The following is a 13,575-nucleotide window of genomic DNA, read 5'->3' as shown; positions in this document are numbered from 1 at the left end:
ATAACTCTCCATTCCCCCTTCCTCCAGCCCCTGGTAATCAACATTCTACTTTCTGTCTCTGAATTTGACTATTCTAGTACCTCATGTGAGTAGAATCATGCAGTAGTAGTAATCAAACAAGTAGTCATACAGTAGTAGTATCATACAGTAGAATCATACAGTAGTAGTAATCAAACAAGTCTCTGGCTTGTTTCACTTAGCACGTCTCTAAGGCTCATGCATGTTGTAGCATATATCAGACTTTGATTCCTTTTTAAGGCTTAATAATATTCCATTATCTGGGATTCTCTTAGATTCTGTCTTATGTTTGGTGATTACCCTGTCGTTTGTTAACAGTGTGAGTTTTGGTAAGTTAGATGACCTCTAGATCAAGGCCTCAGTTGTTTCACTGTAAAGTGGAGTTGTAGTCATGGTTACATGAGAATTCATATAAAGCAACTAGAATAGCAGTTGGTAAATGTTAGTTCTTATTATTGCTCACCAGCTTCCTAGCATCCTGAGTAAAACTTCTTGAGATAAATATGGGGTTACTAACTAAATATATAATTTTTTGAACTCCATAAAGTATTTTCACTAATTTATTATATTTCTTAAAAATTCATTTTAGATTTTGAAACTGTTTTACTTCTGGAACCTGGAAATAAGCAGGCAGTGACTGAACTTTCCAAAATTAAAAAGGTATGCATTCTTTCCACCAAAATATGGTCTTATTTTCTGAAGCATAAACACATTTATTTGCTGCGTGATTAACTTGAGCATATTTTGATAGTCATGGTTACACATTTATTTTCAAGGAATTAATTGAGAAAGGACACTGGGATGATGTCTTTCTTGATTCTACTCAAAGGCAAAACGTGATAAAACCCATTGATAATCCACCTCATCTTGGATCAACTGTAAGTAAAGCCCTTTAATTTTTTCCCTTGCTATTTAAATATCAGTGTTCTATTAATAAGAGCTGAAAACAAATGTTGAGTTAGTAGACTCTGAAAAGAAATGTTGAAATCTCTTCCAAGAGCCATTTTTAGAATCTTTAAAAAATACTTCTTAGGAATATTGGCATAATCAAATTGGGGAAAATTGAGCTTTTTAAAGTTCTGGGGTAACTTTTTAAAGCGACTTTTAATTTAGCACTAAATATTTCTACATATTTTCTGGCTTTAAAGGAATTTGGAGCTGTTTTACATTTTGTAATTAAATATTTTTATTTCTATTACTATTATTTGAGATTGGGATTTTATTACAGTAGTGTTGCATCTTCTGTGGGGTTTGATCTAAAGTTAGCACTTTGGCAAACATCTAGTACAGGCATACCTTGTTTTATTGCACTTTGCAGATACTGCGTTTTTTACAGATTGAAGGTTTGTGGCAACCCTGTGCTGAGCAAGTCTATCAGCGCCACTTTTCCAATAGCATTTTCTTACTTCGTGTCCTTGTGTCACATTTTGGTAATTTTTGCAATATTTCAAACTTTTTCATTACTATCATATTTGTTATGGTGATCTGTGATCAGTGATCTTTGTTACTATTGCAAAAAGACTTGCTGAAGGCTCAGATGATGGTTAGCATTTTTTTGCAATAAAGTATTTTTTAATTAAGGTATGTACGTTTTTTTAAGACATAATGCTATTACACACTTAAAACAGTACAGTATAGTGTAAACATAACTTTTATATGCATTGAGAAACCAAAAGATTTATGTGACTTGCTTTATTGCAATATTCACTTTATTGTGGTGGTCTGTAACTGAACCTGCAGTATCTCCAAGGTATTGCCTGTATAGGCAGAGTTATTCTTAAGAATATACACTGCACATTGTTTTTGGTATGCCATACTGTTTTTCATTAAATCCAACAAAGCCAGTTTTTTCCTGCAATATTGGAACAGAAAGAGTAGCTGGTAAAATGCAGTGGTTTGTTTTGTTTATATATATAGATATGTATCTATATAGTGTGTGACTCTATGGTAATTTCTAACATTTACATGGTATTATATATAGAAATAATGAAAGATAAAATGCATATAGAAAAGTACACAGAACAAATTAAGATTTAAAGAATAAAGTGAACATCTGTGAAACCACCAACCAGGTCAAAAAATTGAAAGGTATCAGCCTCCAAAAATCTCCCTGTGTGCCCCTCACTGATCATGATCTCCCTACACCCTAGAAGTAACTGTTATGCATGGATGATGCTTTGAGAGAAATAACAATTTTACAAGGAAGTCGGAGCAGATATTTTTATCCTCCTTTTACGAAGGAAGAAGGTGAGGCAAAGAAAGTTTTGTGTTTTGCCAAGCTCATAGTTCAAGTTAGTAAGAGATAGAGAAATTCTTTGTTTAATATTTTTCTTGGGTTCTTATTTTGACTTTATTCTTGAATTTTCTGAGATAATAATTGTTTCATGGGCCAGGCATAAATCTTAGTTGCTTTCATACATTTTCATATATCATGTTCATTTTCAAATATCATATTCACTTGCTATTATTCTATTAACAATAAAGGTGATTAAATGTTTAATCCAATGTGATTTAAACTTTTATCTCTTTGTAAAACTTTGTCACAGAAGTTAATTCAAAAGGTAAAAACAAAGCCTTTGTCAGACTTTTGCTGTCCATAATTATAAAGACATTACCATGTGGTAAATCAGATATCTGTGTATGGAAGAATGTCCCATGGCCAGTATACCCTAAACAGCTTTTATAAATCTGTTGGGTACTCTTCTCCCTCAGTTTAAAAATCAGTTTATGTTAATAGCTGTGAAAATGCAACATAAATTTGAATCTTTTGTGGCTGGATCTCAAAACAGAACACCTTCATGAATTGAGAGATCTGGGGTAAACCATTTTGTAACTGATCCAACAGAAACAAAATCATTATCCTAGTGGGAAGGGGAAAAATTGCTATTTATTTTTATAATAGGTCTCCATTTAAAAAAGTGGGCATTATTTAAAAAATAGTAGGTGCAGTTTGGTATGATGCTTTTGAGTTGATTTGAGCCCCATTTCATAAGCTTTAAAATTTTAGGCGAGTGTGAACCCTATGTGATTCTTACTTTTTCTACTTAAGTTGAGAATAACTCACAGGTTAGTTGAGATCAAAGGAAATAATGTCCAATAATGCTAAGGCAGTTTCACGTAAAACAAATGTTAATTTCCTTTTCAGTCATATATGTGTGAGGCCAGCTGGACACTGAGGAAAGTGGTCAGGAAAGAAAGGAAGGCCCAGGAGGTGGAGAAAAAAGAGTCCTGGGGTTACTTTATTCAAGCGAGAGGCTCAGTTGGGGTGTCCTGTGCTTGAGGGTTTGCAGCGGGGAGTACTGTTAATATATCTTCTATAGAGAGACTGTAGGAGAGCAGTAATGTACGTCAGCTGGGCCTGGGGTTCCTAGGTAGGATGGTGGTAAATGAGAGTTTGTCCTGATCTCTTGGTCTCCACTAAAATATTTAATTTTTTTCGTTTTCCTGTTTCCCCATATAAAAAATTCACCTTTCTGCTTGGTCTCCTTTGTCTCTTTCTCCTTTTCTGTTTATTCTTTTTTTTAAAAAATAATTTTATTTATTTATTTTTGGCTGTGTTGGGTCTTTGTTGCCGCACACAGGCTTTCTCTAGTTGCGGCATGCATTGATACAATTCAGTAGTTACAGTCTATTTTTTATAGTCTGTTCTTTAACACTATTTTTTAACACTAACACGTATCCATTCTTGGTCAATATCTTGATAGAAAACTATTGGTGTTGATAGTTATCAGCAAAGCAAAGGCCTTAGATTAACATGATTATCCTTAAAGATAGAACCGCTAAGGGGATTCTGTTAACAGACTTTTAATAGCTTTTTTATTTATGTGCATTCATCTAGTAACACTCAGTTGTTACCATTAGGTCTTTTCTTAGTTATGCTAATGGAATGCCTGGTTTTAACACTGAGTTTAGTATATATGTCAAAAGTTTTCATATTTACAGCTTTCTGATTTAAAATTCAACTGTACAGTTGGAATGAAAACTTAGAGTATACTGAAGAACGTCTTTTATTAAAAAGCAAAGAGTATTACATGTAAACTTAGGAAGAAATTGAAAATATTTGCCACCTGTTATGATTGAAATAAATAGTGAATGCTATTTATATTAATAAATTAAAGACCATTATTGTGGTCAGGTACTTACCAACTTTGTGTAAATTATTTGGCAAATCTTTAATTCTAGGCTGGTTTTATCCAGCAGTTAGAGGATGCAGTTAGGTTTTTGTTTTTGTTTCTTAAAAATATTTATTTATTTCCTTATTTGGCTGCATCAGATCTTAGTTGCAGGATCTTCGTTGCGACATGCAGGATCTTTTCTTTCATACAGAATGCAGGTTATTGCCTGGCCTTGTTCTACTTGCCTTCAGCCCACAATACTGATGTCACTTGGTCATATTTTTTTCTTGGCTTTGTTGCCTCTAGGATAAACTTCAAGCTCCTTGATACAGCACACAAGTCCCTTTATAAGCTGCCTTTAAGCAGCCTTTCAGGCTTTGTCTCCACCTCTCCTCCCCTTGCACCAGCCCTACTGGACTTCTCACCTTTCCACTGACCATACCCTTCAACACTGCCATTCCTGGGTACTTTTTCTGTGAAGCCCCCCGATGTCAATTTTTATCTTCCTTCCTCTGTTCTTTTAGCACTTTGTACCTGTACCTTTTATAATGCATATTCCATTGCCTTGTAATTATTTATATATGCATCTTCTTTCCCCCATTTAGACCTACATATGGTAGTCTGGCAGTATGACTCCAAATTGAATTTACTTACAACTGGGATGTTGGCTGTAAAAACACTGTAACCTTTTAATTTGTGCCCCTAAAATAGGAAACCTTTGTATGTTGATGCAAAGAATTGATTTTAATTGTTTTAGAAACCACTCAAGAAGCTTATTATCGAAGAAACTGGTAATTTGATACAGACTGTTGATGTGCCAGATAGCACTACTACTGCTGCTGCTCCAGAGCGTAATCCTATTAATCCAGCAAAGGTAACAGCAACCGCTGGCACAAGTAAGAAGAACTCAAGCCAGGATGACCTTCTGCCCACAAGTGATATCCCAAAAGCAAAAGTATTGAAAATAGAAGAAATCAGTGATACTTCAGCTCTGCAGTGAGTAGAAATACTTTTATCTGATAGTCATCTAGAATGGCAGTAATCCCACTAGAAAATAGATATTGCTGATGAGACTTCTGGTTTGTACTCATCCACATAGTTTTTTGAACTATCCAACTTTACATTGTAGTTTTTCTTTTAACTGTAAGAGAGGTTTTGCTGAAGGAATGATCACTATTCCTTTACCACACTGAGGACTTTAGAAATAAGAGAGAGTATCTTTTTAAAAAAATATATTTTAATTTTATTGGAGTATAGTTGATTTACAATGTTGTGTTAGTTTCAGGTATATAGCAAAGTGATTCAGTTACACATATACATATATTCATTCTTTTTTAGATTCTTTCTCAATATAGATTATCACAGAATATTGAGCAGAGTTTCCTGTGCTATACAGTAGGTCCTTGTTGCTTATTTATCTTACATATAGTAGTTTTTGTATGTTCATCTCAAGCTCCTGATTTATCCCTCCCCTCCACGTTTCCCCTCTGGTAACGATAAGTTTGTTTTCAATATCTGTAAGTCTGTTTCTGTTTTATAAATAAGTTCATTTATATCTTTTTTAAAAAAATTAGATTCCACGTATGAGTGGTATCATATGATATTTGTCTTTGACTTAATTCACTTAGTATGATAATCTCTAGGTCCATCCATGTTGCTGTAAATGGCATTATTTCATTCTTTTTTATGGCTGAGTAATATTCCATTATGTGTATGTACCACATCTTATTTATCCATTCCTCTTTCGATGGACATTTAGGTTGCTTCCATGTCTTGGCTGTTGTAAATAGTGCTGCAGTGAACATTGGGGTGCATGTATCCTTTCAGATTATCGTTTTCTCCAGATATATGCCCAGGAATGGGATTGCTGGATCATATGGTAGTTCTGTTTTAAGTTTTTTAAGGAACCTCCATACTGTTCTCCATAGCAGTTGTACCAATTTACATTCCCATCACCAGTGTAGGAGGGTTCCCTTTTCTCCACACCCTCTCCAGTATTTATTGTTTGTAGATTTTTTGATGATGCCCATTCTGACTGGTGTGAGGTGATATCTCACTGTAGTTTTGATTCGCATTTCTCTGATAATTAGTGATGTTGACCATCTTTTCATGTGCATTTTGGCCATCTGTATGTCATCTTTGGAGAAATGTCTGTTTAGATCTTCTGCCCATTTTTTGATTGGGTTGTTTGATTTTTAGACATAGAGCTGCCTGAGCTGTTTGTATATTTTAGAGATTAATCCCTTGTCGTTTGCTTCGGTTGCCAATATTTTCTCCCATTCTGTGGTTTCTTTTCGTTTTGTTGATGATTTCCTTTGCTGTGCAGAAACTTTTAAGTTTAATTAGGTCCCATTTGTTTATTTTTGTTTTTATTTTCATTATACTAGGAGGTGGATCAGAAAAGGTATTACTGCAGTTTATGTCAAAGAGTGTTCTGCCTGTGTTTTCCTCTAAGAGTTTTATAGTATACAGGCTTACATTTAGTTCTTTGATCCATTTTGAGTTTATTTTTGTGTATGGTATTAGAGAATGTTCTAATTTTATTCTCCTACATGTAGCTGTCCAGTTTTCCCAGTACCATTTATTGAAGAGACTGTCTTTTCTCCATTGTATAGCCTTGCCTCCTTTGTCGTAGATAGTTGACCATAGGTGTGTGAATTTATTTCTGGGCTTTCTAGCCTATTTTATTGATCTGTATTTCTGTTTTTGTGCCAGTACTGTACTGTTTTGATTACTCTAGCTTTGTAGTATAGTCTGAAGTCAGGGAGTCTGATTCCTCCAGCTCTGTTTCTCTTTCTCAAGATTGCTTTGGCTATTCAGGGTCTTTTGTGTTTCCATATAAATTAAAAATTTTTTTGCTCTAGTTCTGTGAAAAATGCCATTGGTAATTTGATAGGGATTGCATTGAATCTGTAGATTGCCTTGGGTAGTATAGTCATTTTGACAGTATTGATTTTTCCAATCCAAGAACATGGTATATCCTTCCATCTGTGTCATCTCTGATTTCTTTCATCAGCATCTTATAGTTTTCACAGTAGAGGTCTTTTGTCTCCTTAGGTAGGTTTATTCCTAGGTATTTTATTCTTTTTGATGCAGTGGTAAATGGGAGTGTTTCCTTAATTTCACTGTCAGATCTTTTGTTGTTAGTATATAGGAATGCAGGAGATTTCTGTGTATTAATTTTCTATCCTGCAACTTTACTGAATTAATTGATGAGCTCTAGTAGATTTCTGACAGCATTTTTAGGATTTTCTATGTATCGCATCATGTCGTCTGCAAACAGTGATGAAAGTATCTTGAACAAATTGATTTTGTGCATTTTCTTTTCTAGAACTTCAGTAAATATGTTTCACTTTGTAATTCAGGATTTTTAATTTTTTATAGGGAAGCTTCATAAACAATGTAGAATTTAGGCATTATTATTCTAGCCATTAATATTTAAGATATTCATGGGCTCTTTAAATTTTGTTTGGAATTTTTCAAAAAGTCATGCATTTTCTTAATGATGAGAATATAAAAGACATAGTTTAGTAGTTTACTTTGGGGTGTTGAAATTTTATTCATATATTTTTGCATTGCTACTCAACAGTCCTATTAAAAGGTTTTTTTGTTTTAAACTTTGAACTTTAGTAGTTGTTTACAGTGACATTATAGATTGTGGGAAAACTTTAAGTAGGCAGTTTTTTTTTGTTTTTTTTTTTTTAAAGGAGGAAGCATTTCTTCCTTCTTGGAATCTTTCTTGAAACTGTGGTAATTCCCATAATTCAGAGTGAAAGGTTGACTTGTGAGTATATATGATATAATAATGCAGTGTATAGAAATGTTTTCTCAAAAGGTGGCCAGGCTATTAGCTCAGCTAATGAGAATAGTCATTACGTAACCAGCATCTGAAAATTTGCACAAGTATAATCTGTCTTGCCAAAAGTATACATATATTATCAGCTGAAAGAATTTACTACTGGCAGAATATAAATAGATAATACAGTATTAATAAAGTCAGAAATTTAAAAATCTCTGTTGATGTTTCCTTACATAAGCTTTGACTATTTGTGGTTCTTCTCTTTGTTTTTCTTTTTTATTATTATTATTTATTGATTTTTGGCTGCCTTTGGTCTTCATTGCTGCTTGCGGGCTTTCTCTACTCTTTGTTGCAGTGCACGGGCTTCTCATTGAGGTGGCTTCTCTTGTTACAGAGCACGGGCTCTAGGCGCGTGGGCTCCAGTAGTTGTGGCATGTGGGCTCAGTATTTGTGGCTCACGGGCTCTAGAGCACAGGCTCAGTAGTTGTGGCGCACGTGCTTAGTTGCTCCGCGGCATGTAGGATCTTCCCGGGCCAGGGATCAAACCTGTGTCCCCTGCATTGGCAGGCAGATTCTTAACTGCTGCGCCACCAGGGAAGCCCTGTGGTTCTTTTCTAATTGTTTGATGCTTCTGAAATATTTCAGACCTGAAGTCAATTTGAAAAAGGATGTATGTCGGACTTTCAGTGAGAAGATTTCTATAGAGGTAGACAAAACACCTGCTCAGTTTATCAGGACTGCTCTTCCTCCAGTTCCTGCAAACTCATTTCAGCTTGAATCTGATTTCAGACAACTGAAAAATTCTCCAGATATGTTGTATCAATATTTGAAGGTAAGAGGGAGGAAGGTGGTAGTTCTCCTGTAAGTTAGAGGTCAAAGAACTTCTTTGGTCACTATATAATAATAGTACTATATTTGCTTATAATATGATTGTAGAAAATGCTCTTATCCCTTGCCTGATACGTATATCAGCCTGGTCAGACCATTTTAAATATTTGCAACCAGTGAACCTCTGAAAAAGGTTCTGTGTTAAATTTTGTTTTCTAAAATAACTTAATCTAATTTCATACATCATGACTTAAACTTAATTCTTCATCCTTCAAGATGAGGAAAGAAGCTAAAATACATTGAGTGCCTTCTGTGTGCCAAGCAATGCTTGCAATATTTAGGCCGTCAGTTTCCTGAAAATGAGCTTTTATTTGCTCAAGAAAAAGAATTAACTCATATGAAATTTACCAAATAATGGATTTTTAGCATTGTCTTTTTCAAGTAGTTCTATTTTTTAAACTTTCTAATTCTTTTTATTGGTCCTTGAGAGCTCGCTTTCATTTCCTGTTTCTGTTGGGTAGTACACATCTCTCTATGAGATTTTTCTCTGTCTGGAACAGAGTGATTATTTTATAGTTCCTCTAACTTTCATTCTTCTATCATAGTTGCATTTCAGTATGACTCCATTATTATTCATTGAATACTAATGCATAATAGTTATTTTTTACTATGTTGAACTAAGCAGTTATTACATAAATAGTTTGTGATTGGGAATGTTGCCATAATTGAATTTTCTAACACCTTATATTTTTCCCAAGCAAATTGAACCATCCTTGTATCCCAAGCTGTTTCAGAAAAATCTAGATCCAGATGTATTCAACCATATCATTAAAATTCTGCATGACTTTTACATTGAGTAAGTAAGTTTAGTTATGCTTTCATGTTGTAATGCTCAGCTGTTTCTAGTGATTTGGGAAATTCATTCTTTTTCATGTCATATTACCTTTTGTATAGCAAAATTAGCTCTCTTATAAATTTAGCTGTTGCAGAAGTTGTAAAGAGATGACAAGTACAAACAATGAAAAAGGAAATGATTAGGAGGAAAAATGACTTAAAATTTTTTTAGAGAAAGGTAGAGTATGGAAGTGGCAAATATTATAGCAGATTAATAACGTCTGTGCTGTGCCACACATTTAAGAATATTACGATTTTTTCAGTTGACTTGATAAAATTCTTCATTTGGGCACTTAAAATATAGACAGTATGCAGGGGAAAATGATACATGAAGACCTTATTTATATATAATTAGAAATATTATTTTAGTAAGCAGACAATGAGCTGCTTTTAATTGATCATTTGTTTTTTTATTTGGATTATTTCAGGAAAGAAAAGCCATCACTCATCTTTGAAATCTTACAAAGACTTTCTGAACTAAGAAGGTTTGATATGGCAGTGATGTTTATGTCAGAACCTGAGAAGAAAAGTGAGTTCTGTGAAGAAAGCTTTTTCATATCTCTTTATTCTTGTGTGTTCCTTTATTCAACAAATGATAGCAAATATTTATTGAATGTCAATTATGTACAATTAAATTAATTACAATTAAGCTAATTAAATTGAATTACTATTAGATTAAGTAAAGTTAAATTTTTTCATCCTGACAACAACTTTGTGAGGTGTAGGTATGATTATCATTTTGGTTTTACAAAGGAGGAAACTGAAGCATACACAGGTAAGGAACTTGACCGAGGTTCCATAGCTAGGAAGCCAGACCCAGGAGTTAAACTGAGGTGTTCTGGGCTCTTCTACTAGAAAACACAGTGATAATGTAATGGTTGAGCTCCTGGCATGATGGAGCTCGTGCAGGGTTCCTGCCACAGGAGCTTGCAACCGGGCGTGGGTGCATCGGAGGTCTCACCCATTTTTTTGAGCTAATTTCCTTGAGTTTCTTTGATTTAAGCTGAATTCTCAAAAAAGTGCAGGAGTCAGTTGAAGGAGGTGGGAATGTGCAGAGGTTTTGAGGCAGGAGAGAGCAAATTGAGCTCAGAAAATTAAAAGGAGTGCAGTGTGGCTGGATTGTAGAGTTAGAGGGTAGAAAGAGGCAGGTGATGAGCCTGAGGAGTTAGATCCCTTGTTTATTTCTACATCTCAGTCTTTGGCATAAAATGTCAGTTTTGGGGAACGCTAATTTAAGTAAAATCAAACTATGGAGAAACTTCAATTACAATTGACCCTTGAACAACATGGGAGTTAGGGGCGCCAACCCTCCACACAGTTGAAAATCCACGTACAATTTTATATTCGGTCCACAGGATGTGAGGTTCCTCATTCACAGATTCAGCCAACCGTGGATCATGTAGTGCTGTAGTGTTTACTATTGAAAAATATCCGCCTGTAAGTGGATCTGTGCAGTTGAAACCTGCGTTTTTCAAGGGTCAGTTGTACTTGGAGTTTTAAGGCTATACTGTAGTTTTAGGAAAAAGAGAAAAATCATTAGAATGCAGGAGTACCAGTTTTTTAGTTTAAAAATAGCAAAAACTATGATTTTCAGATACTTTCTGGACTAAACATACTTTGGGCTCCTTTTCTGTTTCTTCTTTATGTTTGTAGCAGTGACATTGAATCTGAATTACTAAGAAAAATACTCTGTATGTTGAACTTAGGGAAGTGGACATGTAATTTAGAGAGATTCCTAATAGGGGTAAACCAAAAGAAGTTTCTGCTTAATCTTTAATCAGAAACAGTCCCTGAAAGTATTATCTGCATTCAGTTGAATGCAGACCTCATTTTTTATCACTTTTTTTAGTCATTCTGCCCCACCTCACTGACTTTGTGTCTTTTTAATATACCAAATTACCAAACTTCTTATAGCCTCAGGGTCTTTGTGTTTGACTTACCCCTCAGCCTAGACTATCCTCCCCTGCCTCTTCCTCACTTCATGCAGTTTCCACCTAATAGTCACCTCCTCAGAGACACCTTTCCTCACAGGCCTACTCACAGTAACTGCCTGCCTCCCTTTCCTCATCACCCTCTGTCATCTTACCTCGCTTTATTTTTCTTCATAATACAGAACGAGCTGACAGTATTTTAAGTATTTGTTTATTATTTCTCTCTCCCTAATAGAATGGAAGCTCCATGACAGCAGGAACTTTGTCTACCTTGTTCTCTAGGTCTCAGCGTGTAGAACGGTGCTTAGTACATAATAACCTCTTAGTATAAGTGCATGAGTGAATGGATTTCTTGCCACTATGATGTGATAACTTGAAGTGTGCTCAAAGAATGTGAGTTGGCCCTTCAGACTGGCCTCTACCAACAGTACTGTCTTGGTGGGGTCACCACTGTCCACTAAGTTAAACATGGGAAGCACTTACAGTGGTTCCTGGCGTGTAACTTAATATTCAATAAATAGTAGCTGCTGTTGTCTTTTATTATTGTCATTATTATTAAAAACTGTTAGCTAGTTTTAATGTTGAGGAATGTATGAACTATAATAGCGTTTTCCATAGTGTTGAGTGTAGACCGGCCATTTCAGTGGTATGAAAGATATTAAATGACTCATAAGCAAATCTTTTTTTAACTTTTAATTGTTATTATAAAAATGTACAGCTTGCCCATCAAACATGATTTTTGTGAATGTTATTGCTAATTCTTAATTTATAGTAGTGATATAAATTTTTCTTTTAAAATAAAATGATTTAAGTTTTGAAAAAGTTAATTGGAATATTAAATAAGTAAAAGTATACTTGTTACACAGGTCAAAAATCTTTAGGGTAGTACAGAATGAATTATGTTTCATCTGCAAAGTTAATGTCATTGAGGATGTAGGGGAAATTTTTTACTGCCAAAGCAAAATATTCTGCTAAGAAACATCATTGGACTGCTGTATAGTTTTCTGTTCTCAGGTTGGCTTTTTAAATATCTGAATTAGAATCTATAAATAATCCTAATGATTGCTTTATAATGTAAAAAATATTTAACAGATTTGATTACTCCCTTTAATTTTTGCCTTACTTTTTAAAAATGGAGATTAAAATGAATTTTTTTTCTTTTTCAGTTGCACGTGTATTATTCAATCACATAGACAAATCAGGATTGAATGATAATTCTGTTGAAGAACTCAAGAAAAGATATGGTGGTTGATTTCCATTTTTACTGAAATTATTGCCTTTGGATTTCATATGTAAATTTTTTTCTACTGAAAATAAAATGTTTTGCTTTTTAAGAAAATGATATACAGGAAAAGTACCATTTTTGGATGTAAGCTAATTAAATATAAAGTGAATTGTGATTTAACTAGTGAGAAATATACTTAAGTGAACTATTTATAAGTTTTTTTCTGAAAATAAAAATATAAATAATGAGGTATACTTGTAAAGATCGGTGTTTTATGTCATTTTATTTTATTATTTTTATCAACAAAATTTTTTTTATTTTTATCTTTGGCTGCGTTGGGTCTTTGTTGCTGTGTTTGGGCTTTTTCTAGTTGTGGTGAGCGGGGGCTACTCTTCGTTGCGGTGCACGGGCTTCTCGTTATGGTGGCTTCTCTTGTTGCGGAGCATGGGCTCTAGGTGCACAGGCTTCAGTAGTTGTGGCATGCAGGCTCAGTAGTTGTGGCTCACGGGCTCTAGAGCGTGGGCTCAGTAGTTGTGGCGCACGGGCTTATTTGCTCCGTGTGGCATGTGGGATCTTCCTGGGCCAGGGCTTGAACCCGTGTACCCTGCATTGGCAGGCGGATTCTTAACCCCTGTGCCACCAGGGAAGTCCTATAAGTCATTTTAAATGTTAAGTTTAGATACATTCTTCAGTGCCCCGTAAGTGTTACATTTTTAAAAATATTTTCATGAGTTTTTATAACCACATGACAAGGTTGCTTCCTTA

At 34.6% G+C, this 13,575-nt stretch overlaps 1 protein-coding gene across 2 annotated transcripts in view; it reads left to right on the top strand.

Annotated features, from left to right (window-relative positions):
- The window catches only part of RPAP3 (RNA polymerase II associated protein 3), a 41,153-nt gene extending 27,867 nt beyond the window's left edge, over positions 1-13,286 (top strand). The window contains exons 11-17 of one of the 2 annotated variants that reach the window (XM_060024640.1): positions 608-678; positions 795-896; positions 4,891-5,129; positions 8,578-8,764; positions 9,519-9,616; positions 10,083-10,183; positions 12,752-13,286. In XM_060024640.1, coding sequence (XP_059880623.1) covers positions 608-678; positions 795-896; positions 4,891-5,129; positions 8,578-8,764; positions 9,519-9,616; positions 10,083-10,183; positions 12,752-12,837 — 884 coding nt within the window. In that variant the 3' untranslated portion in view covers positions 12,838-13,286. The remainder of the gene's footprint in view (positions 1-607; positions 679-794; positions 897-4,890; positions 5,130-8,577; positions 8,765-9,518; positions 9,617-10,082; positions 10,184-12,751) is intronic. The other variant, XM_060024641.1, reaches the window with a different exon arrangement.
- The last annotated feature ends 289 nt before the right edge of the window (positions 13,287-13,575 follow it).

Source organism: Delphinus delphis, chromosome 11 (genome assembly GCF_949987515.2).
Source record: "Delphinus delphis chromosome 11, mDelDel1.2, whole genome shotgun sequence".
NCBI lineage: Eukaryota > Metazoa > Chordata > Mammalia > Artiodactyla > Delphinidae > Delphinus > Delphinus delphis.
This window is presented reverse-complemented; position numbering and strand designations above follow the sequence as displayed.